At 42.9% G+C, this 25,864-nt stretch overlaps 1 protein-coding gene across 1 annotated transcript in view; it reads left to right on the top strand.

Moving 5' to 3' along the window:
* LOC123760115 (uncharacterized) overlaps nucleotides 1–25,864 on the top strand; it is a 226,604-nt gene that overhangs the window by 65,410 nt on the left and 135,330 nt on the right. Inside the window, 3 exon segments of the mRNA XM_045745600.2 lie at nucleotides 11,947–12,122; nucleotides 21,456–22,293; nucleotides 22,533–22,626. Of these exon segments, the coding sequence (XP_045601556.2) occupies nucleotides 11,947–12,122; nucleotides 21,456–22,293; nucleotides 22,533–22,626 (1,108 nt within the window).

Below are 25,864 nucleotides of genomic sequence, written 5' to 3' on the forward strand. Positions count from 1 at the left end.
AGGTCACCTCTTGCAACGAATCCAACGCTCCAACGAACTGGGGTTGGTCCCATATAGTACGTTGAATCGAGGTTGTACTGTAATTATAAAATCGTACAACGTTTCGAACCTCCATGGTTCATTCTCAAGTGAAAAGAAATTACAGAACTCGTTAATTTATACCAGTACGGGGTCAGGTGATAAACAAGTACAATAAAGGAAAAGACAAGGGGAATACATAGGGGATAAATGGGGGGGGGGGGGGGGACGAAGCACATACAAAGATTAATCAAGTGTAATAGGCCTGTTATGTTGAGCAGTGTCTTCTTTAAATGTGTTGAATGACAAGTGATATGCAAGTGTAGGAAAACAAGCTTTAATAGTTATAGATTTCATTAAATTTTTATATAGGTTGTTTTAAATGCAGAGTTGCCCACTTTGCAATGATAATACAGGTATTGGAGAATACATGGCATTAGTTAACACTTTGATGGTCTGGGCGCACATGCCCAGGGTGGGTTTGGGCATTCCGTGGGAGCACGCGGTAATTCTGTCAAGTGTATAATCTTTTCAACTTTGTTACCTCAATTCTCGTCCTAGGTTTTTCAATTTGGTATCATTGTGTTCGTGATAGAATTCTCTACAGGACTTAAGCCATAAGACATATAAAGTCCAAATGCCCAGCGTACCATCTGCAACAAACTGAGAAAGTGAGAGCATGTTACCCGGGAGCGCGCAAGACCGATAAAATGTGTACACTCCTTTCACTTTGGTCACCTCAATTCTCGTCCTAGGTCTTTCATTTTGGTATCAATGTGTTCGGAATAGAATTCCCAACAGGAATATATACATATAATGTCAAAAACAGCAGTGCGCTCCACCGCCGACAAGATGAAAGTTACCAGAAAGAGAGCGCTGCACCACCCCAAGGCGCCTCTCATTACAATAGAGCGTGCGGTCATACCGAAATGTGTATACCCTCTTCAACTTTGTCATCTCAATTCTCGTCCTAGGTTTTTCAATTTGGTATCAATGAGTTCACAATAGAATTCTCTACAGGACTAAATGCATATAAAACCCAAAAGCCTGGTGAGAAAGTGAGAGCGTGTTACCCGAGAGTGCGCAAGAGCAATAAAATATGTACTCTCTCTTCCCTTTAGACTTCTCAATTCTCGTCCTAGATCTTTCATTTTGGTATCATTGTGTTCGCAATAGAATCCCCTACAGGAGTATATGCAAATATAAAGTCCAAAACTCCGGGGTCCCACCCGCAGCAACAGAGAACATGACGGTGCGTTACCGCAGTGAGCACTAATAAATAGCAATAAAATGGGTATACTCTTTTCAACTTTGTTACCTCAATTCTGGTCCTAGGTCTTTCATTTTGGTATCAATGTATTCACAATGAAATTTCCTACGGATGTATATGCATATAATGTCCAAAACTGTGGCGTGCCCCCTCCCGAAGCCACTGCCAATTTGCCGCCGGAAACGACGCAATGCTGCGTTGTTACCGGACCACCCGCGAGTAAAAAAAACAACACAATGCTGCATCGTTACCGAGCGGAAGTGTTAACAGCTTGACTGATAATTAAAAGTAAACTGCAGGTAAAGGATAATATTTCAGAGGTTGAAAATGGGGGAGAGATACATGGAAAATGAAAAGGAAATGTGTGAAACATTAAACAAAAAGTGCCAAAGTGTGTTTGTACAAAATGAGATCTTCGGAGAACCAGACACAATAAGAATTCCAGAGAACAACATAGAGCTTATAAAGGTATCTAGAGATGAAGTGGAAAATATGCTAAAGGAGCTCGGGAAGAACAAAGCAGCTGGCCCAGATGGCGTTTCACCATGGGTTCTGAGAGAATGTGCATCTGAGCTCAGCATTCCACTTCACCTGATCTTTCAGGCATCCCTGTATACAGGAATCTTAGCAGACATGTGGAAACAGGCTAACACAGTTAAAATCTACAAAAGTGGCAGCAGGGAAGACCCCCTCAATTATAGACCTGTATCATTGACAAGTGTAATAGTGGAAGTATTAGAAAAACTAATCAAAACTAAATGGGTAGAAGACCAGGGGAGCCTCCAAGTCACACCCAGAAAATGGCGTTTCATTACATTCAACGCTGGTTTTCTGGGTGGAGCCCCATTGGGTCCTTGGAGCTAACTACCCACAGAGGAAAGTAGAGGGACTCATCTGGGAGGCGATCGCTGCTCGCTCTGCAACTCAAAACCAAGACAACTGGCTGCAACCGCCGACCCCAGGCGACACAGGCCCGACTAGGCCCAGGAACAAGTACGAGATAATGAGCAGCCAGGAACCCGTTTGACCACCAAAAAACCTAAAAAACCTATTTCTATAGGCCATTGCTCCCCCTTGCCTCTCTAGAGGGGGGGCCAGGTTCCTGCTCATGGTCCCTGGTAGGCCTATAAGAACTCCATACACATGACTGATGCCAAAGTCTGACATTAGCATATCAGCCTAGTAAGCTCCGGGAAGCCGTTGGGGCTCCCCCCAGAAAACCCTGCGTCTAAATGTCAAACCAGGTCACGTTGCCAAAGACCGCGGCAAGAGCCGCGAACTTACGAACGTCACGAGCACGGGGTAGACCGCACGCTGGCTAGCCGGAAGAATCCTGCAGTCGACCTGGGAAACTCGCACCCATGAACAGGGAAGGGAAACCTAAGCAACCCAAAACACGTCCACGGACACAGAAGGTGAGGCACGCAAAAAATGGCGGATAACCGCCATGGGCCACAAAACACGATGCACCCCCGGCCTAACCGACCATGCATCAAAAACCCAAGGACCCCTCCGGAAAGCAGCAGTCTCAATCTTTGCCAGATAGGGAGGAGATGGCTGCAGACGAACAAACCTACCGCCCCGACCGAAGGAGCAGAAAACCAGGACCGGAGGGGCCACCATAAACCGAGGAGAAGAAAGAAAAGAGCACTCTGTCCAATGACCAGGACGGCACAGGAGGCACATGAGCAGGCCGGAGGTGAAACAACGCATGAGACAGCTTGCGGAACGGCACAGACGTAACATCAATACCGAACGTAAGCGGAAGCGGCTCCGCCAGCGCCGGGCGATACGAGGCGACAGTATGCGGCAAAATGACAGCCGCAAACCCCCACAAGAGGGGAACAAGACAACACCAACAAAACACAGCTACCTAAGAAGGGACAGAAGGAAAAGGAAGGATCGCCAAAAAACCCACACTGCCGCCAAGAAGAAGCACACAGGTGGGACCCCAGCAACGAAGCCACCTGACCACCAACAGAAGGCTAGACTCGAGGCAGAGCCGAACGAGCCAAGGAAAAGACTGAGCCGCGGGAAGACCCCGGGTACGGCCACCGAGCTGGCAGGCAGAGCTGGAAACCCGAGCGAGCAAAGGAGATGGAATGTCCGCCATACCGAAAAACATTCCAACGCCAGCGAGCCGCCAGGAGGTTGGATGCCAAGACCCCGACAGACTCCAGAGAAGGGACACCGCGAGACTCCGCCAACATGCTGGGAAAGCCAGGAACCAGAATCGAAACCTGACAATAGGAGAGCCAAAGGGCACAAACAAAACACACAACGTGTAGGACAAAAGGAAGCTGAGGAAGGAAGAAGGTAGGCAGCAAACGGGAACGAAGGGACCGGACCAACACCAAAAGCCACTGGACATGTCCCAACATGTCATAGGGAGACTGAAGATCCAAAGGGGACATGACCACCACAAGCAAAATCCTCAGAGGAAGTGACAGGGTAGAGAAATACAAGCCAAGGGACAAATGGGACACACGTAACGGGGGAAACATGTTGAACTGAACCCCCAAACAAGCCGTAGAAAAGAGAGAAGCACACTAGTGTCAGAGTAGGAGACAACAGGAATGCATGAGGAAGGGATGTGGCGGAGGCCAACCCCACACCCAGCGTCAAGTGAAGAGAGCCTAGAAGGCTCAAGAACCTGTACAGAAGTCAAATGACAGGCAAGAGGCAGGACTAAGAGCCAAAGCTCATCCCCAGCAAGCACAACTAGGGTAGTACAGAGAATCTGATGTACATGGAAAAGTTAAGCCTGATACAGCAAGACTGACAAGGAATGAGGGACCCAGAAAATCATGGGAACAAAGAACCCAAACAAGGAAGGCCTCAGGAAGAAGCACGGAAGTGCCGAACAAAACACCACAACCATACCCCAAAATGCAACCGCAATATCAAAACCGCAGCAAAACGTCACCACAGAACACCCTGGACACAGGAGCACGTACCACATATCGGGCACCTCCACCTTTGCGCCTTGGAACACGGTGAAGGTGACACCCCGAAACACAAGTATGGATGGACACGTATAGTAGAGGGACTGAATGGGCATAGTCAGGAGCTGCCTCGTATGGGCCAAGAGGTCCCCCTACAGTCACCTGTGTTCTGACATTCGAATCGGGAGGTTAGAAACAGGAGCTGCCACTTATGGGCCAATAGGCCTGCTGCAGGTACCCGTTTGTATGTTCTATGTTCTCATGAACGTATGTACTCCCATTCGTACCCCGCAAAATGAACCAGCGCCTGCACGAAGGAGACGCCAGACTGCATAAACTCACCTGCAAAACACAGAAGGGTCATGACAATTTTACTAGGTTGGTGCTGCCGGAGGCGGCTAGGGTATCGTGCACCCACAGCTGAAAAAACTGGGAGCACCACCCACGGAAGCAGGCCAGAGCCGCTCGTGCAGCAGAAGAGCAGGGAAGAGGCGAAGGAGGCGCCCCCACCCAAAACGCAGGGAAAACCCAGCGTCCTCCCCATAGCGGCACGCCAGAACACCCTCAGGAGAAACAGTGCACGGACTAGAGAATGAGAAGAGCGAGAGGCAAAGCACTCGAGACAAAATGGACGAAGAACACCGCCCGAACCAAAAACTCCCACGGTGCATGCGCAGGACAGTAAAGAAATGCAGCCCAACAGTTTGTATCCAGAGTGATTCACTTAAGAGAAGAAACAGCCCAATGCACGGGAACAGAAGCCAAAAGGAGTAAGCAAAGACACACATTGCCGGCTAATGTAACGAAAACAACGAATCAAATTGGAACCCAACCGGCCAACCAGTAGCCCAACCGGGCCACAAGCAGCCCAACCTGGCATCCCGGACCAGGAGTATGGAAGGAAAACGAGCAGGTCCGAGACACAGCACGGAGAGAAGGTACATGAACAAAACGAGACAGGGCAGAAAACCAAGAGGAAGCATGGAAGAGGACCAACAAGCCCTAGAAAGGACCGGAGGGAAGCATCACCGAAAGATGACAGACGTTCCAATAATACGGGAAGGAGCAAAAACCATCCTGAACCTTTGAGAACACAGAAGCAAGCACAAATGATGAAGGCATTGAAAGGCCCAGTCGCACCCGAGACCGTAAGTAATGCAGAACCCAAGAGGGGAACATCACGAAGAAGTCCCGTCCCAAGAAAAAGGGGTGAATAGTGGAGAAGAGCACCCACCGACAGGATGGAATCAATGGGTATAAGGGACAAGGAACCAAGCCCGGGGAGGGGCCGACGTCCAACAACTTGTGCGGAGAGTGGGGAAGGAAAAACCCGACTCCGTGCAACCGCAAGCCCCGCCCAGAGGGTAGAAAAAATCCCGGCGGGGTTCAACGGGGCCTGAGGCCCCCCCCAAGTCAGCCCCTACCCAGCCCCGGAAACCCACACGGCAGGCCCGAGCCTCGCAAGAAAAAACCGGGGCAACCGTGAAAAGCACAAAGGAAGGGAGCCCACTGGCAGACTCATACAACACGACTGGAGGAACTGGCTCGAATGCCCCCATCACTACCCCGGAAGGGGAATTCCCCGAGACCAACGGAGTCTCAAAACCATGGAAGCGCCGCCCTGACCCTGAACCCACAAACGGTAAGGACCTGGATGCAGGGAGGAAGGAGGGGGGACCCCCGACAAAACCACCATCCAAAACTGGGCAGTCTCAGGACTTCCAGGAAGCAAACTACCTAGTGAGTTGCCACCAAAACCCAACGTGCAACACCCGTGCTGCCTGCACCCACATAGACAGAATAAGACTGGGTAACCGAGTCACAAACAAGCCACAAAACTCGCAGGACTCCAAGCCGAAGGTGTCACCGACCTCACAGGCAGCAGACTGAGGCAAAACAGTGAGTCGCCCTGAGACACAAGGATAGAGCAACCCTCGAGCTCGCACGAGCGAGGGGGAGGACTCCGGGGCCACATTCATCGGACCCACGCTCCCCCTAGGGTGTTTCCCAGGGTCTTGAGCATTTACTATAAAAGGACTCACACTTGGGTAATCCCAGGCAGGGTACTGCTAACCGGCGCCCATGTCTACCAAACAACTTTCTAAGAACTGAACCCCCGGGACGTGTATACTCATGGGGACCTAGCAGGGGTAGCCACCGGAAGAAGGAAGAGAACTAAGTACAAAAAGGGGGAAAGAACCAAAGGCAAACCCCTACCACCAGGTAGACAAACAAAAAGAAAAAGAAATCCCCACAAGAGTACAGCGTACCCAGGCAGAACAGAGTCGGCCGCTATGATTGGTGAAAACAAGCTGCACAGTACCCTGCGCCCCACCAGTGCAAACTGCCCCTTACCCTAAGGCGAACAAGGAAGACAGAATTCCATCACACAAAGGGCGGCAAAAAACAAAGCAGTAAATGGCCTAACAGAAGCAGGCCCCAAAGAACTTGTGGAAGGTGGCCCCAAGGGCAGTACTTACAGGGCACCTAGGGAAGAGAACCCTAGGCGCATGCAGCCCGAGTACTGGAGACTCACTCCCGGCTCTCACACCACCTAGAAGACAGACGCCAAACTCTAGGTCCAGTTCTGAAACAACCACTGGAACCGGGGCACACAACCGGTGCCTTTAGCATCAGCCGAAGAACTGGGGTGTGGATCACCGGCATGGGGGTCTGGGGCTCCCCCTTCCCACTCCCGGTGACGGGGGAGCTGCGCAGACAGCGGCATGATGACGTCATGGTAGTTTGCTCGTTTCTTTTTGGGGAGTTCTATCCACTAGTTCGGCATTAGGTAGCAATTTTAACCAGAATAGGGGTTTGTTTTGGGACGCTTACCTTTCTGGATGCTTGACCCGGTCGATGGTAGACATAGAATGCTTCCAACCACACGGGGGTTTCTATAGGCCATTGCTCCTCTTGCCTCTTTGAGGGGGCCAGGTTCTGTCCGTGGTCCCCGGTAGGCCCACAGAACTCCATACACATGACTGATGCCAAAGTCTGACATTAGCATATCAGCCTGGTATAGCTCCGGGGAGCCGATGGGGCTTCTCCCAGAAAGGTAGCTGTCATGACTGCAAGAAAAAATACAGGTTGGATAACAAGAACCTTTCAAACAAGGAATGCCATACCAGTGATTACCTTTCAAGAAATAAGTTTATTTCTTTGTTGTCATCTGTGAAGGTTCCATCACCCTTGCCTAAGGGCCCAATGCTGGATGTAGTTTTTGTTCTTGTTTTTACATACGAGAAAAAGTATTTTGGGTTCCTCTCCATTTCACTTATGGCATTTTGCTCTCTTTGCCTTTCTTGGATTTGATGCAATTTTTTCCGCTTCAGCTCAATCATTTCTATTTTCCCTACACAGTCTTCCTTGTCGTCGTTGGGATAGAGTGGAGCATTTGAGATGTTCTACAATTTGTTTTCTTCGGCGATAGAGGGAGCGCTGTTCCCGTTCTAGTTTGCATCTTTTTCTCTGTTTTTCTTAGTGGTACAGGCATACCTCAGAATGCGAGTTTAATCCGTTCCTGGAGACGCCTCGCCTTCCGAAAACTCGCATTCCGAAGTGAATTTCCGCATAAGAAATAAAGGGAAATGAATTAATCCGTTCCTGACTACCCCAAAAACCCCACATCAAACTAAATTTTTATACCTAATTTACCTAATTCATCTAAATAAACCTACAAAACTATGTTCCAGTTATTACTTACCTTACTGTCGAGTGCTGTAGGCGTATGGAAGATGGTGAGGAGGGGGGAGGAGGAGAGGAGTTACTGTTTGGAAGGGGAGTCCCCTTCCATAATCACATCAGGCAGTGAGGACCTTTCTGGTGTGCTCTCCCTGGGACGTTTAACCTGAGTGCCACTAGGTCCTGGTTGAGGCTCACTGCTCGATTTCTTCACCAAATATTTGTCCATGGAAGCTTGCTTTTCCCTTCTTTGCAAGCTCTCTCTGTAGTAAGGCATCACATTGTCATTGAAAAGATTAAGACAACGGCCTACTACAGCTTTGTCTGGGTGAGTATGTTCAATAGATGTTTGAATCTCTTCCCACATCTGACACACCTTCTTAATTACTGCAGAAGGGACATTCGCTGGTGCTGCTGCCACCACCTCCTCCTCCACTGCAGAATCATTAGCTGCTGTGTTGGCTTGCTGTTCCTGTTGAAGGGCTAGGAGTTCTTCGGTGGTCAGTTCTTCGTTGTGTTCTTCCACCAACTCCTCCACATCATCACCATCCAATTCCAAGCCCATTTTCTGGCCTAGACTAACAATTTCCTCAACAATAGGCGCATCATTTATAGGCTCAAACCCCTCAAAGTCTAGTTCTCTCACACCTTCAGGCCACAATTTTCTCCAGCCAGAGATCAGGGTTCTTTGAGTCACTTCTTGCCAGGCTTTGTCAACGAGTTTTAAAGCACTAAAAATGTTAAAATGCTCTCTCCAGAACTCTTTGAGGGTGAGGTTTGTGGCTTCAGTCACTTCAAAACATTTCCGGAAAAGTGCCCTTTCATACAGTTTCTTAAAATTCGCTATGATTTTCTGGTCCATAGGCTGAATTAGAGGAGTGGTGTTAGGAGGAAGGAATTTAACTGTGAGGAATTTATTGTATTGAGGCATCAAATCATCTTCCAAGCCTGGAGGATGAGCAGGAGCATTGTCAAGGAGAAGCACGGCTCTGAGTGGCAATTGTTTCTCCTGCAGATATTTTTCTATGGCAGGGCACAGCACTTCATTCACCCACTCCGAAAAAATAAGCCTAGTCACCCATGCTTTTTTATTAGACTTCCACATCACAGACAAACGGGTTTTCTGCACATTATACTGTTTGAAAACCCTTGGATTTTCAGAATGATACACTAGCAAGGGTTTAATTTTTAAATCGCCACTCGCATTTGAACACAGCACAAGCGTAAACCTATCTTTCATAGGCTTGTGTCCAGGCAAGGATTTTTCCTCCTTGGTAATGTATGTCCTCTTAGGCATTCTTTTCCAAAACAGTCCTGTTTCGTCACAATTAAACACTTGTTGCGGTAGGTATCCCTCAGCCTGTGCAAACTCTTTAAATTCGTCAATAAATCGTCCAGCGGCTGGTTTGTCTGAGCTGGCTGCCTCCCCATGCCTTGTAACACTATGGATACCACTTCTCTTTCTAAATTTTTCAAACCAGCCCCTGCTTGCCTTAAACTCTTTCTTATCTGCATCACTCGTTGCAGGGGTCTTCTTTAGAAGGTCTTCGTGCAACACCCTGGCTTTCTCAGAAATAATGGCCTCCGAAACACTATCACCCCTCAACTCCTTGTCGTGTATCCAAATTAATAACAACTTTTCCACTTCTTCAAGTATTTGTGGTCTTTGTGCCGTTAATGTTCTTACTCCTTTTGCCACATTAGCACTCATAATCTTATTTTTCTTCTTAAGTATAGTGCATATTGTTGATGTCGCTTTGTTGTACTGCCTACAAAGATCAACAACACGTGTACCGTTCTCATGCTTTCGAATGATCTCTTGTTTCTCCTCTATTGTCATCCTCACATGAGCTTTCTGGCCTTTATCCTTACCACTGGCTTTCTTGGGACTCATGGTGAGATATATAATAACAAATTGTATAGACAAATCACCAAAAATCCAACAAAACACTGAAAATTCACGACAAGAATTGATGTGGGGGTAGTCACTGCGCGCGAGACAATGGTGAACTGAGGGGCAGCGGGGCAGAGGGGCGACGATCGCCGAACGACCACGCGCTAGGTCGGCTGTACGCGTATCAACAAACTCGCGTTCAAACTCGACTCCCGAAGTAACCATCGCCTTCTGAGACAAATTTTTGGAGTAAATACACCTCGCCTTCCGAAAATCTCGCATACAGGGACAATCGCATTCCGAGGTACCACTGTATATATATATGCTTTCTACATATTTATAGTGCTACTGTGCCTATTTTCTCGAAGCACTGGTTTAAATCTGCATTACGTGGTTGTTCTTCCCAGCATTAGTCTGCTAGGTCTTGGTTTATTCGTTCCCTGCAATGGTGCAAGCAGGTTTGCAACCAACCATTGAATATCAGATTCCAGGACAAGTGATAGTTTGATTGGCAGATTTAAACTGAGGCACAACATCATGACATGGACAACTGTTGGTGAAAAATTTTGTGCAGCCTCAGCCACTGACAGTCAGAATTGACCTTGCCAAGCTTATGTAACAAAATTTTTGTGTTGCATTGTCTTAGGTTAGGTAAACAACATTGAAGTCCTTCATCGAGTAAGCTGACAAATTCAAACAAGGGAAGTTTCTAAATTTCTACTGTCAAAACATTACTAGAGTACTGTTTGTACTTTAAGTATATGAAGATTGTCCCCTGACAATGTACATTTAGGTTTAATACATGTGGAAATTACCAACTGTGTTGGTTGTAGTACAAAAAATTACATGTTCATTTTTGGAATTTTCCAGTAAAAAATTTGACAAATATGTGTCCAGCTAACTTATAGAGAGGTGAGCCTCATATGATTATTGAGCATAGACTTGATCTCCAAATATTCAAGAATCATCTTCAGAGCACAATCTTAATTTCCTTACCTTGCTGGAAAATATTTCCTTTTAAATTACCAAACTCAATCTTGAGACATTCTTTTTCTTGTTCTAATTTAATTACCCTTTCTTCATATTTCTTTAGCATGTCCTCAAGAATTATTAACCTGCCAAGAAAACCACCTTTCATTACATGTTTTTGAGAGAAACCTGCAAAATATTCCTTTGATGGGGTACTGTCCTCCCCAGTGGTGGTGGCCATTTTTGTTGACATTCTGCTGTTTTGAAAGTTCAACTTTCCTACCATAGATTTTTCATTCACTAACACTTATTTCTTATCTTAGTTTCTTTTCAAATTCCCTACACCTTCATGTATTCTGGGACACCACTTGCAGCCCTCACCCTACTCTCAACACTTAGATAATTTGAATTCTCCTGGAGCCTGCAGCAGTGTGACTCCTCAGTGTGTTGCTCCACTCCACTCCACTCCATTTGTGCCCACCATAGCGAACCACTAAGCTGGTATGGTGATTCTAAAGAATAACAGATGGCCTTACAGAGTGAGCAGACAAAGCTACCTACCTTCCTCCCTCCCTCAGCATCTCTGTTCCCACCATACTATGCACAGCGCTAAATGTCACCATAATTCTGCTATTATCAGAATCCTGGTAATTTTTATCACAGTCAAGGGTCTTCTATAATACTATCATTGCTATATTGCTATATTGCATCATTGCCATTGCTAAATAATACCAGTTACATATACAGTATATTTTGACATTTTTAGGCGATGATGTGGTCACAAGCTGAACAGCATTGCCGTTAACTGACGTTCTCCAACCTTGGTTGCTCACTCAGTACTGAGGCTCTTACACCCGGGAATGTTGCCCACAATTTTTTTTTTACAATGGCATCTGTTTACAAGAGCCCTGATGAAGCTGATGTGAACCACGTGTAGCCTAGACTTTTAAATCTTGCATGGTACTCCAACACGTCAATACCTGTGGTGTGCAATTCTGCAACAGTTACTCACCACAGCTATTGATGTGTTGTGCAGTTAAAGGGTTAAATTAATATTACGAACTTCTTAAACAGCAAAATTCCACGATCATACTTTGCATCATGTCACCACTTGAATTAACACAGGATTGTTTTTAGAATAAACGTTATGTTTATTTTTTTTCCAGGAAACTGTTGGTTTAGACAGTGGTGCTGCTTCACCTAAGAGCAGTGTATCAAGCAGCTCTGTAGATGCCCATCTTGTCAACCTTAGATTGCAACCCATACCTGAAGAAGTTCGTGCCCTTATTCCCAATCGTATGAATGCTTCCTATGATGATCTGTCTCTTGCGGGTACTACAAGGTAATTTTTTTTTGTTCATATGTTTGGGTATAATGTGGACCACTATTTTACTGACCATTTATTATAATTTGGGATAGACTTTTGCTATCCATTTTACCCATATAACATGTTGAATACTCTTCTTTGCACCAATGCTTTCTTAGGCTTAATTGCACTATACTGCTGTATTACAGTACAGTATATGTTGATCAGTCAAGTTTTTTTTTTATTTGTGTTTCTTGTTACTAGTACAGTAAGGGTCTCTCTAGTACAGTGGGGATACTTTTTCAACTTGATAGAGGATCCCGGGTTTGGTCCCTGGGGAGGACAGAGATGCTTGGACATGTTACCTTTCACCTGATGCCTCTGGTCACCTAGCAGTAAATAAGTACCCAGGTGTTAAGGAACTGTTGTGGGGTTGTAACTTGTGGAGGGTCAGTATGTAGTGATCTATGCTCAGACCATTGCTTCTCCCCTTTCTCCTGGCCTTCATTTGTCTTCCCCTCTCTTGTTCATCCCTCCCCTTATTTTCTTCCCCCTCCCCTCCCATGTCTTACAGTCCAGCCTTCACCAGTCATGAACCATGAAGTCAAAGAGACCCCTGGAGGCTGGACAGTCGCTCTCTTGGCCCTCTCTGTGCCCACTCCATTCCCACTCATTTCTCTCTCTCTACCCCCACTCTTTCTCCTCTCCCTTGCCTTCCTATAGCTATTGACAAATTTGAGGGGCGGTAAACTCAGCCGGTGCCATATACATACTCCCTGCCCCGGGTTTCCCTGGGATGTGAGCGTGGGAACGATAGCCTCCCTGGGGTTGTCAAAGGAAATTGTCATCAGTGTGTCTTGGGCTTGACTGGGATACAGGTTTATGACCTGGAGCGCAGCCATTCAACATCTGGTGCCGGTTTTACAGGATAAGGTAAAGTGTGCTTGAGTATTATGTCGATCACTGAGTCAGACCATTGCCTCTTGGGAATTTAGAGTAGGTATATTTCATTTGATATCAATAAATATGTCAAGTAATAAATACAGTGTTTATTAATGTGTTTTGTGGTTTAGTATCTGTTCCCCTTATGTTATTAATACCGAATCATTATAGTTCTTAAATTCCTTTCCACATAATTTGTAAGTTGTGTGGGGTCTATTTTCTCTGTTTCTATATTCCATAACTTGGCATTTATTCACATTGAATTCCACTTGCCAAATGTTGCTCCAAGCACTTATTTTATCTAGATCAATTTAAAGGGCATGGCAATTGTCTGCATCTCCTATCTTCTCCAGTATCTTATCATTACCAACCATAGTAGGGTTATCTTGAGATGATTTTGGGGCTTAGCGTCCCCTCAGCCCGGTCCTCGACCAGGCCTACTTTTTGTTATACACCCCCAGGAAGCAGCCCGTTGCAGCTGTCTAACTCCCAGGTACCTATTTACTGCTAAGTAACAGGGGCATCAGGGTGAAAGAAACATTTTGCCCATTTGTCTCTGCCTCCACCGGGGATCGAACCCTAGAACCTCGGGACTATGAATCCGAAGCGCTGTCCACCCAGCTGTCGGGTGCCCATGGATGTTCATGTTACCATGTTCATGTAATTATGTATGCCTTTTGGTAGAGCATTAATGTTGACGAGAACATTATTGATGCAAGAACTGAACCCTGTGGTACTCCCCTAGTAACACTCCTCCAGTCAGATATATTGCCTCTGATTACGTCCCTCATCTGTCAGTCAGTTAGACAATTTTTCATCCATGTCAGAAGTATCCCTGTCACCCCTACAGCATGTTCCAGTTTCCAAAACAACCTCTTGTGTGGGACTCTGTCAAAAGCCTTTTTTTTTTAATTATACGTCCAGATACACAGTCACCCCAACCATCTCTCTTCTGTTTACATAATTTCTCCAATAAATTGCTTGCGATAACTAGTGTTTAACGACGGGCGGAGGCACTCCGTTGCCTCCACCCGTCGCCACTCATTTTTCTCTTGAGTCGTCTCAGACGACAAGGTCCCGAGTCACTCATTAAAATATTTGTTACAAATTTACATTTTATCCGATCAATCTGGGAGAGGTTTCAAAATGAGCATGTTTAGATTGCGCACAATTTAATACCAAAATGAAAGACGTAACACGAAAATTGATACCAGAACACTGGAAAGATATAAAAATTTTTGTGATGAGCGTCCAAAAGTTAAAATATTTGTTAAAATTCCATTTATTGTTTTATTATTATGGGACATGTTTTAAAATACACTCCTTTATATTGCGAACAATTTGATACCAAAAGGAAAGACGTGACGCAAAAATTAATCCAGTGTCAGTGTCACTGGAAAGATAATACTTTTGAAGTCCAAATTTTAAAATATTTGCTAAAATTCCATTTATTGTTCTATTATTGTGGGACTAATTTTAACCACCGTGCTGCGCAAAGTTTATTGTGAAATTCCCACGGTGCGCATAAAATAAAGTGTTCCCCCAATTTTCTTAGCACTTTCGCCCGGGCATGACGCAAAATTGCGTCATCCGTTTACTGGCAGTAATACCGGGGATGACGCAGCATTGCGTCATCCACTTTAAATAATCGCCAAAAATCAGGTTTTTATCCGATTTTTTTGGTACTGGTTTTAAAATGCGCGCCGATGTCTTCCCATTTTCTTTGTTGAGCCTCGTGGCCCTCAGGCGGCTTGGCACACGCCGTGGGCCCATTGTTTTCACTCCACTGTTGTGACCAATGTTGCCTCCCCTCGCATCTCAAACGTGTGAACATTTCGGCTATTTTCCGTGGCTGTATTTCTTACTGCGGCTTTAGAAACTATCTACGCTTACTCCACAATGGACAGTGATCATGAACAAGGCCCTTCCAGGAAGAAAATTGCGAAAGAAAGGCTTGAAAAGGGCGGGAATTGGGAGTGTAGCTGGAAGGCGTCTGAGCGCTCACTTGCGGCTAACGCGTGGCCCGTCTTCAACTCGTCGGCGGTTGGAGCGTGACCAGGTTTTTATTTTATATGCTAATGTTCCTCTAGAGAATTCTATTGCGAACCCATTGAGACCAAAATGAAAGACCTAGGACGAAAATTGAGGTGACCAGAGTGAAAATAGTGAAAACATTTTATCGCTTTTGTGCGCTCCTGGGTAACTCGTTCGCACTTTCTCTGTTTGCTGCGGGTAATTAGCCAGGCTTTTGGAGTTTATATGCATTTAGTGCTGTAGAGAATTCTATTGCGAACACAATGATACAAAATTTAATCTCTTAGGACGAGAATTAAGGTGACAAAGTTGAAGAGAGTATACACTTTTCAGAATTTACGCGCGCTCCCGTGACACCCTGGGTCCCATATCGCACAGTTGAGGGGTGGCGCGCGGGGTGCGCGAAAGTGTTAGTAAAATTATAAATTCCCTTCCCTGAACATGTCTATGTAAAAATAAACACCAAATTCCTCTTACTTTGGCTGTGGGGACATGGACAAAGTGTGCTGTGACGTCATCAGGGCCTGGTCGCCCATGCATGAATTGCCCAGACATGGTCGCCCGGGCCATTCAAGCACCGGGTGTTGCCACAAATATATTTTCAATTATTTGTTCTATGTATTTCCAATGCGGTTTTATTTGTTTTTCTAATCGTATATGATGCATAATTGTGTCCTTTACAATATGTATACAGTAGAATGTTCATAATGATCCATGGAACTGTGATACATGTCAGTAATGTGTCCACAATAAATGTTTATTGTTGAAATATTACTTGTTAAAAATTCACTAAAATTACAATACTGTCTCCACTCGATCATCCGGACTATATGGGAAGGACCCCCAGCCGGATTATCACATTTTTCGGATAATAGTACTTTTCACCTACGAGTCCAAAAGTGACTATTTCCAACTACTTTTATACTACAAACAACATAATTTGAATTGCCTTGCCACATCTAATTATTAAATATTCAACTAGAAACCTCAACTTACCTTGTTGGTGTTCGTCTTCTTGATTGATGCCACACATCTTGAAGTTAAGAATTCTTGACTGTTTACGTAGCCTATACTAACACAACACTAAAATTAACACTTAAAATTACTGTACAGTTCATTAAGCAAAGTTAGTTTTGACTGCCAGCTGCTGAAGTCTCACTGGTTGAAGGCATTTGGGTTGCCTGTGAGGCCTCACTTGTTGAAGGTGCTTGCATGCACCTCACTTGTTGAAGTGCTTGCATGTCCTCAATTGTTGAAGGCGCTTGGCTTGCCTGTGACACCTCACTTGTTGAAGGCATTTGGCTGCCTGTGACGCCTCACTGGTTGAACAACACATAACTTGTCTTTAATTGCTAGGACAACCTTCTTCCTCTTAACACCTCCAGAACGATTGATGCTGCTACCAGACATAGTCTTGGCCAAAAATGTTCAAAGTTACTATGAAAATAAAAAAGTTATTTAAAAAAATATTTCACTAATGGAGCAGCACTGTGACGCCGCACTGGTTGAGGTGTATAACAGTAACTTGTCTTTAATTGTTAGGACAACTTTCTTCCTCTTAACACCTCCAGAACGATTGATGCTGCTACCAGACATAGTCTTGGCCAAAAATGTTCAAAGTTACTATGAAAATAAAAAAGTTATTTAAAAAAATATTTCACTAATGGTGCAGCACTGTGTATAACACGAGTGACGGGAGCACATTGGTTGACCAGGCCTGGACGGGTCCACTTGGGGTATCTATAACACGTTACGTAGGCCGCCAGGAGGAAAAAAACTCACAATATTTTTGAAGGAAACTTCAGCCTGTGCACATTACTTTTAGGAAACTTATTTATTTATTACATAATTACTAGTACTTATTTTATTTGTTTTTGGCTATGATTAAGTGTTCTAAAATTAATGGTAATTCCTGTACCCAGGTGGTCCCTTCCGACGCACCCCACCCAACCACCCCAACCCCTCCTCCACCATGCGTCTAGAGCCACAGACGGGATTAATACGGTATGGCCAAATATTCATCCGGCCAAACCAGCTTTTATCCGGTTCCTGTGGCCATTTTGGCCGGATATTGTGATAACTTTATCCGATCACGATTTTGGCCGTATAAGGGCGTTTTCCGGATGTTTGAATCCCGGATAATCGCGGGGTTACAGTATATACAGTTTCACACACTATTTACACAGTAATACACTGTATTACACACTCAGTACTTCAGAAGTGAGTGATAATCAACAAAGTAGTCCATGGTGCACAGCGCGACTTTGCTCTCGTTGCACCAGGTACAGATAAATTTTCGCTTCCTGTTTCTTCATTTAGTGTGCTTGCAAATAATTTACTCACGTACATCCTTGGCTTTAGTACTTGTAGGATGTATGTAGTCAAGCTTGCAAAGCATAAGGTAGTATTGAAAAGATTATAGGAAAAAATCAATTTGTAAGGTAGTCTTGAAAAGATCGCTCTGTATGATCCCACACAGGAAGAGATTCAGCTAGCCTCAATGAGTGTCCATCAGTCAGGAAGAGATTCAGGTATTCTTGAAAATATATATGGAAAACACCACCATGGAAGCCGCTAACACTGTTCATCTATGCTACTTGTATCAGATGCATCATCACTGAATGCAGAAAACGATTCATCTATGTATCATCTAAATAAATTGGAGATAGCATAGGATTGCAAGGGTGATGCTCAGAGCTACAACTGGATACGCTCGCTGTATCGTCCTCATAGGTGCTGTATCACTTGCACCTGACCTTTGTGTTAGGTCCTTATTGTGCCTAGCTTCACCAATATTATGACCCTTATGTTCTTCAAACAATTAGGTTTGAATTTCACCGACAGAGAGTTATCTTTCAACACCGCGTCGGACAGGTGTTTGGGAGCCAGAGGCGCGTGCGCCATCTATGGTTGGTTATTCAGTACTAACCTAGCCAGCAGTCCTAGGGCATTTTGGGAATGTTTTCCAAGATGTCTGCCTCTCACTGGAGGTCCTAAGAGTCCATTTCGTACACAACCAACCTCGCACACATTTAGAATGGGTACTGAAAAATCAAGAGTTTTCTCGGTTGGCGCAGTTTCCCGCCAACCGAGAATACTCGGCTGGCGCAGTTAAGTGGTTAAAGGCGTATTTTCTGACTTGAGTACACCAAAATCCTTTACATTGCCTTTTCGTTCAGTTATGATTTGACTGTATTTTGTTGTGATTAGGTGCCCATATCCTAAACACATCAACAAACAGGAAAAGGTGCAAAGACTGGCAACTAAGTGGCTCCCAGAATTGCAGGACAAGAGCTATGAGGAGAGGTTAGAGGCATTAAATATGCCAAAACTAGAAGATAGAAGAAAGAGGTGATATGATCACTGTGTACAAAATAGTAGCTGGAATGGATAAAATTGATAGAATTCCTAAATGAAATTGATGAATTCCTGAGACATGGAACTTCAAGAACAAAAGATCATAGTTTAAATCTAACTAAACAAAGCTGCCAAAGAAATATAAGAAAATTCACTTTCACAAAACAGTGGTAGACACTTAGAACAAGTTAAGTGAGAAGGTGATGAATGCCAAAACTGTCAGTACTGTAGTTTCAGTGCGTTATATGACAAAGAGTGCTGGGGAGACGGGACACCACGAGCGTAGATCTCACCCTGTAACTACATTTACATATTACACTTTTGTAATTGCTATGACAAAATCACAGAAGCATTAGAGGAAAAAAAAGATGTGGATGTTGTATATCCTGACGACGTTGCAAGGGCATTCGATAAGTGTGACCATGGAGTGATAACCCATTAAATGAGATGGATAGGAATACAGTGGTACTTCGGGTTACGAACGTCCCTGTTTACGAATTTTGCATCGAGATACGAGTTTGTTGATATGCATACGGCTGACCTAGTGCATGGTGGCACAGCGATCGCGCCTCAGTTTATCAGTGCCTCGCACCCAGTGACTATCCCTCCTGAATTCTTAACAAGAATTTACAGTTTTTGGTGGGATTTTTGGCTATTTGAGCATAAAAGTTATTATATATCTCGCCATGGGTCCCAAGAAAGCCAGTGTTAAGGTTCAAGGCAAGAAATCACTTGTGAGAATGACCATAGAGGAAAAACAAGAGATCATTCGTAAGCATGAAAATGGTGCTCGTGATGTTGAACTAGCTAGGCAGTACAACAAATCTTCAGGGGAGGAAGAGGAGGCAGTAGAGAATGTCCCTTCCGCATTAATTAAGTAAATGTGTGTAATATGTTAAGGACTGCAAAGTTTTGCTAAAAAAAAAAATCGCCCAGATAAAGCTGTAGTAGGCCGTTGCATTGATCATTTTAATGACAATGTGATGCCTCACTACAGAGAAGTGTTGCAAAGATGGGAAAAACAATCTTCAATGGAATGTTTCCTTGTGAGAAAAGTGAAAAAATCAAGCAGTGAGCCACAACCAGGACCTAGTGGTAGGCAGGCAAAACGTGCCAGAGAATGCACTCCAGAGAAATCTTCACTGCTTGATGTTATAATAGAAGGGGACTCCCCTTCCAAACAGTAATACCTCTCCTCCTCCTCGCTCCTCACCATCTTCCATTCCCCAACAGGAGTCATCAGCAAGGGTAAGTAATAACTTGAACATACTTTTGTAATGAAGATTTGGGTGTATTAGGTATAAAATTTACTTTGAAGTGAAGTTTTTGGGAGTCGGGAACGGATTAATTCATTCCCATTATTTCTCATGGGAAAATTTGCTTCGGTTTATGAATTTTTGGGTTACGAACCGTCTCCAGGAATGTATTAAATTCTTAAACCAAGGTACCCCTGTAATGGGTAAAGTGGGGCATTGGATTTTAATCTTTGTCAGACAATGTAAAGAGTAAAAGTCAGTCAAATAAGATAAAGTCCAAATGCAGTGAAAAGCTCTGTGCCCCAAGGCTCAGTCCTTGCACCACTGCTTTTTCACATTCTTATCTTGGATACATAGACAAAAATACTAATCACAGGTTTGTGTCATCCTTTGCAGATACTAATGCATCCTTTGCAGATGATACAGCATGAAAACTTCCTCTGTAGAAGACACTGAAATACTGCAGGTTGATATTAATAAAACCTTTGATTGGGCAACGGAAAATAACGTTTAACAGTGATACGTTCCAGGTATTATTTAGGTATGGTGGAAGTGAGGAACTTAAATGAAATACAGAGTACGGGACTCAACTAGACTTGCCTATAGACGGAAAGTAATATGTAAAAGGTCTGGTAATTATGATGTCTGATGACCTGGCATTTAGTGAACATAACCAAACAAATATAGTGGCGGCCAGGAAAATGATAGGATGAAATATGAGAACATTCAAATCCAGAGATCCAACAGCAATGATAATACTGTTAAATCACTGGGGCTGTCCCATCTTGAGTACTACTCAGTTCTCGCTTTCCCATTCAGAGCAGGAGAGATTGCTGAAATAGAAGGAATATAGAGACCCCATATCAAATGCATCGACATGATAAAACACCTAAGTTATTGGGACCGTCTCGATGCTCTCAATGTAATCTTTGGAAAGGGGACGAGAGAGTTATCAAATTATATGCTGTACATGGAAAATACTGGAGGGGTAGGTCCCAAATTTGCACAGTAGAACAACAAAATGCTGGAATGAAAGATACAGAATAGAACCAGTTCGTAGTAGAGATGCTATGGGTACAACTAGAAAGCACTGTCTGAACATCAGAAGTCCACAGCTGTTCAATATTTTACCAGCAAGCATTAAAAATATTACCAGAAAAAAGGTGGATGTCTTCAAGAAGCTGTGAGATAAGTTCTTGCAAGAAGTGCTGGACCCACTGGGCTGTAGTGGATAAGCAGTAGCCTGTTGGACCAAGTTAACACAAGTCAAGCCTGGCCCTAAACCGGGCTCGGGTAGTAGAACTTCCAGAACCCTCTCCCGGTATACCCTAAGAATTATTCTGAATCATAGACCCACCATCTTGGGTCCAGTGTCTTTTTCATCTTTTAATGTGCAAGACATTATTGGTTTCATTCCATGTTAGATAAATTAAATGATTTGAATGTAGCTTTTAAGTTTAGTTTTAATTTTGACTTAAAGTAAGTTTATGGTATTGTAATATTTTGTTAAATAATTTGTGATAATTTTTCCTCAAATTGCATAGTTCTTTAGTAGCACATCATGTTCCATAGCGCTTAACTGAATTACTGTCATGGAGGAACAGCATTACTGTAAATACTTTAGCTGTATTGTAGTAATATTTCCAAAGTTCTATTATTACCTATATAAACTAAGAGGTTCTAGCTTTTGGATAATTGTGAATAAAGCTTTAATGCAGTTATTCAATAACTTGTCAGTAAGTATGTAGTAAGGTAAAAAAGTTAAATTTTTTCCCACCAGTTGCCACGATGCCGAGAGTGTGACGTCAGATATTTCGGATCCAGCAGAAGTGTGTGGTAGCAGTAGTGTGCGGCGGTACAATCACTTAGGAGGCAGCGGCGACGTGTGTGATAGTTCAGACTGTGATATTGGCACTACTCAAAACCTGGTGCCCAACAGTGGTCTTCAAACACTACACTGTGATACCTCATCTAGCTTGGAGAAGAATCACCTTAATGATTCTCTCAGGCATGAAAAGAACCAACGCTTGCTAGCCATTAGAACAGAAAAAACTGAGCCTAGTGATCTGGAACTACCTTGTGGTTCAGTTTCTCATTCATCTCTGGTTAAACTAGAAGATATTATTAAGGAGACAAAAACTTCTAATGTTAATGTTTTAGTGAAAGATAATCCAGCAAATAATGAACTTTTATTTGACTCTGAAAAATATGCTAAATATGATAAATCAAGGTTAAAAAATAGTTTAGATAACTTAAGTAAATCTGGAACAAAACGTGTTAAAGAAGTTAATCTTCTTCATGAAAAGAGAGGATGCCATTCGATGGTCATTGAAGGAGAATCTGACAGTGAGGAAGTAGATAACAGGGATGATCTTTTAATAAACAAACGCATACGTCTGGATGAGAAAAATGTTCAATACGAGTTAGAAAATTACCAAGTGGCAGTGGAAAGAACTGTGGATAGCTCGACATCTCTCTCTGGAAGTGATTTGCACGTAGTTCCAACTCCTTCAGTCTCCTCACACGAACAGCGCCAAGCCGAGTTAACGTGGCGATCTTTTATAGGTGATGCCAAAAGTGCTGTTGTAGAAACATTTTATGGACAGTTTAAGAGCTCGGTAAGCTGTGCTAGAATTATTTATGTTTATTTAAATTTGTGTTAGTTTTGTACTGATTTTTCTTAGTCAATGTCAGTGGTAACCTTAGTTGTACTGTAGTTGGATTCATAGTTTGAATTTTAAAAGTATTAATTTGTAATGTCTTAAAATGGTATATATTTTCAGTAAATCATAATATGTTAAGCATTATTTTCTACATAATACATTTATTTGTAACTATTACTATATTTTTACAACAGATGGTGTGCTCTGCGTGTGGACACAAGTCTGTCAAATATGATCCATTTGGAACCCTTTCTGTGCCTCTTCCATATGCTAATCAAATTCAGATATGTAAGTACAGTACTGATTATTGATGAATATATAAAATTGGGGAAAGGGAAAACTACTTTTCTGTTTAATCTGTGGTTTAAATTGCATAGGTGCAGTTACATATCGACATTATGTAGGAATCCATCATACTTAAACTTTTTTTGCTTTATTCCATTTCCTTTCCCTTTGAATTTCAATAATGCCCTATGGTTACCTTGAGGTGCTTCCGGGGCTTAGCGTCCCCACTGCCCGGTCGTCGACCAGGCCGCCTGATCGGTCATAAGTGGTCATGATCATAAGAAATGTACAGCACATGTGTATGGTCCTAAGAAATTGTGGGGAAAACTCATTAGCAGGATTTAATTATTTATTTTAATTATTATTTATTAAGTTATTTATATTTAATTTGCTATTAATTTTTACTTGAGAGTGGACTGTATGGTTTGAATTGTCCCACTAGTAGCTTCCCTTCACATATTTGGGGAGGTTAATTATATGTTTTATCAATCAAAATTGGTTGATTTATAAGTTCTGCTGATTAATCTACGATTACACGAAAGTTAATTTAAGACTTGGCTAGAATGTAGCCAAGGCTGCATTTGTAGAATGCATCCTGTATCACAGTAATGGACGTATCTAGACCACGTGAACTCGGTCTTCTCATTGACCATGAGGCTCGTGACATCGTCCCGTGTCATGTGATAAACAATCAGGAGTTTGCCAGTATTTTTTTCCCTCACAATTTCACCTGGCAAAAGTTTACACTGTAGAGATGTAACAACAAATATATGGCAGATATGCCATGAGGAAAAGTTGTTAATTTCTTAGTAGATGCTTACCCATTCTGGGTGGCAGTTCCTGCAACATAACCAGTTAACACTATCGCGTGCCGGGTATGCGCGCCGCCAACTTAGAGGTCACGTTCCCAATGTGCGGGCGAGTGTGCGGCGACACTAAAATGTGTATACTCGTTTTAGTTTTCTTACCTTAATTCTCGTGCTGCTTCGTTAGTTTTGGTATCATTGTGTTCGCAATAAAATTCCCTACAGGTGTATATGCATAAAATGTACAAAAGCCTGGTGTGACTCCCAACAGCAAAGCCTAAATTCAGCAAAAGTTACCCATGAGGGCACGAAATCAGTAAAATGTGTTTACTCATTTCAGTTTTCTCGCCTTAATGCTTGTGCTATGTCGTTCGTTTCGCTATCATTGTGTTCACAATTAAATTCCCTGCAGGTGTATATGCATAGAATGTACAAAAGCCCGGCGTGATTCCCTGCATCCCTGCAGGAAAGCCTAAAGTTACCCGTAAATGAGCACCAATTGGCACACCACAACCTAATGTGTGTACTCGTTCAGTTTGATAACATCAATTTTTGTGTTACATCTTTAATTTTGGTATCAAATTATTCGTAATATAAAGGTGCGTATTTTAAAACTAGTCCCAAAATAATAGAGCAATAACTGGAATTTTAAAATATTTTAATTTTGTACACTCATCACAAAATTATATCTTTCCAGTGTTCTGACATAAATTTTTGTGTTACATCTTTCATTTTGGTATCAAATTGTTCGCAATGTAAAGATGCGCATTTTAAAACTAGTTCCAAAATAATAGCACAATAAATAGAATTTTAACAAATATTTTAATATTTTGACCAAAAACGTATTTATAATCTTTCAAATGTTCTGACATCATGTTTCGTGTTACATCTTTCATTTTGGTATCAAATTGTGTACACTCTAAGGGCGCTTATTTTGAAACTATTCCAAACTCGATCGGATAAAAAATGAATTTTATACAAATATTTTTGTATTGGATGCGAGTGCTGTCCACAGCTAGGACTCAAAAGAAAAAAAGTGGACATGAGCATCATCCATGGCCGTCGATACTGTTAACAATAAGTTTCTGGATTCCAAACTATAATCTATATAGATGTGACAGAGTAATTAGGTCAAGTCGAGGAGTAGGCCTGTATATTAAAGAGCTGGCACGCACAGAGCTCCTGAACTCGAGCAATGAGGTGGTAGAGGTACTTGGAATCAAAGTAGAAAATATATCTAATTATGATTTTAATAAACAATCTGCCAGATGCAACAGTTGAGGAATTCACTGAACAGATCCACAAAATAGAGAATATCCTCGATAACCTAGTAAACCCAGTACCAGATATCTTCCTTGGGGACTTGAATCTACCCAGTTTAAAATGGAGAATAGTAAACTGTAACATTATAGCAGGAATTCAACCTGGAAATAACCAACCACAGGCCAGAGAACTACTGAGATTCTGTGATAAATTCTCGCTCAGTCAGATTACAGAACCAACTAGGAACGAAAACATGCTGGACCTGATATTCACGAGCACTGATGCACTAATCAGAGACATTGCTGTCTCAGATACTACGTACTCGGACCACAAGCTCATTGAATTGCAAACTAACATTGATAACAGTAGTAGGCCCAAGAGAAACAACAAGTGAGAAGGGTTATTCAGTGAATTCAATTTTAATAATAAAAGGATAGACTGGGAGAAAATAAATAGGGAATTTACAAACATTCAATGGAAAAATGTTGTAAGAAATAAAAATCCTACACAAGGAATAGAAAAACTGACTTTTGAAGCATATGAAGTCTGTCTGAAACATGTTCCTTTGAGGAAAGCCAGAAAGAGGTTCAATGTAGAAAGAGAACGCAGACGACATTACAAAAGATGGAAGAAATTAACGGAAATGCTTAAGCAGATGCGACTTTCCATACAAATGAGGAATAATTTAAACAAGGAGATTGAAGAAATCGAACAGAGACTGAAGCATTCCTATCAGACCGAAGAAAAGCAACTAGAACAGAAAGCAATTCAAGAAATAAAGAAAAACCCAAGATATTTCTTCATATGTTCTAAATCAAATGCAAAAACCACTGCCAGTATTGGACCTATTAGTATTAGTGAAGGTTCATATACTGTGGATGACAAAGAAATTAGTGAAATCCTATAAAAGCAGTATGAGGACATGTTTAGCACTCCAATAAACAGCATGAAAGTGGAAGACCCAGACAACTTCTTTATGTGTGATATCCAAACACCTGTAAATATAACTGATATCAACACGAGCGTAGCAGATTTTGAAAGAGAAATTGACAACATGCCCATGCACTCAACCCCGGGTCCAGACTCATGGAATTCAAATTTTATAAAAAATGCAAAGTGCCAGTAGCACAGGCACTCAGTGTAGTGTGGAGGAAGAGCTTGGACACAGGAGA

The sequence above is a fragment of the Procambarus clarkii genome, chromosome 16 (assembly GCF_040958095.1).
Source record: "Procambarus clarkii isolate CNS0578487 chromosome 16, FALCON_Pclarkii_2.0, whole genome shotgun sequence".
NCBI classification, from domain to species: Eukaryota; Metazoa; Arthropoda; class Malacostraca; order Decapoda; family Cambaridae; genus Procambarus; species Procambarus clarkii.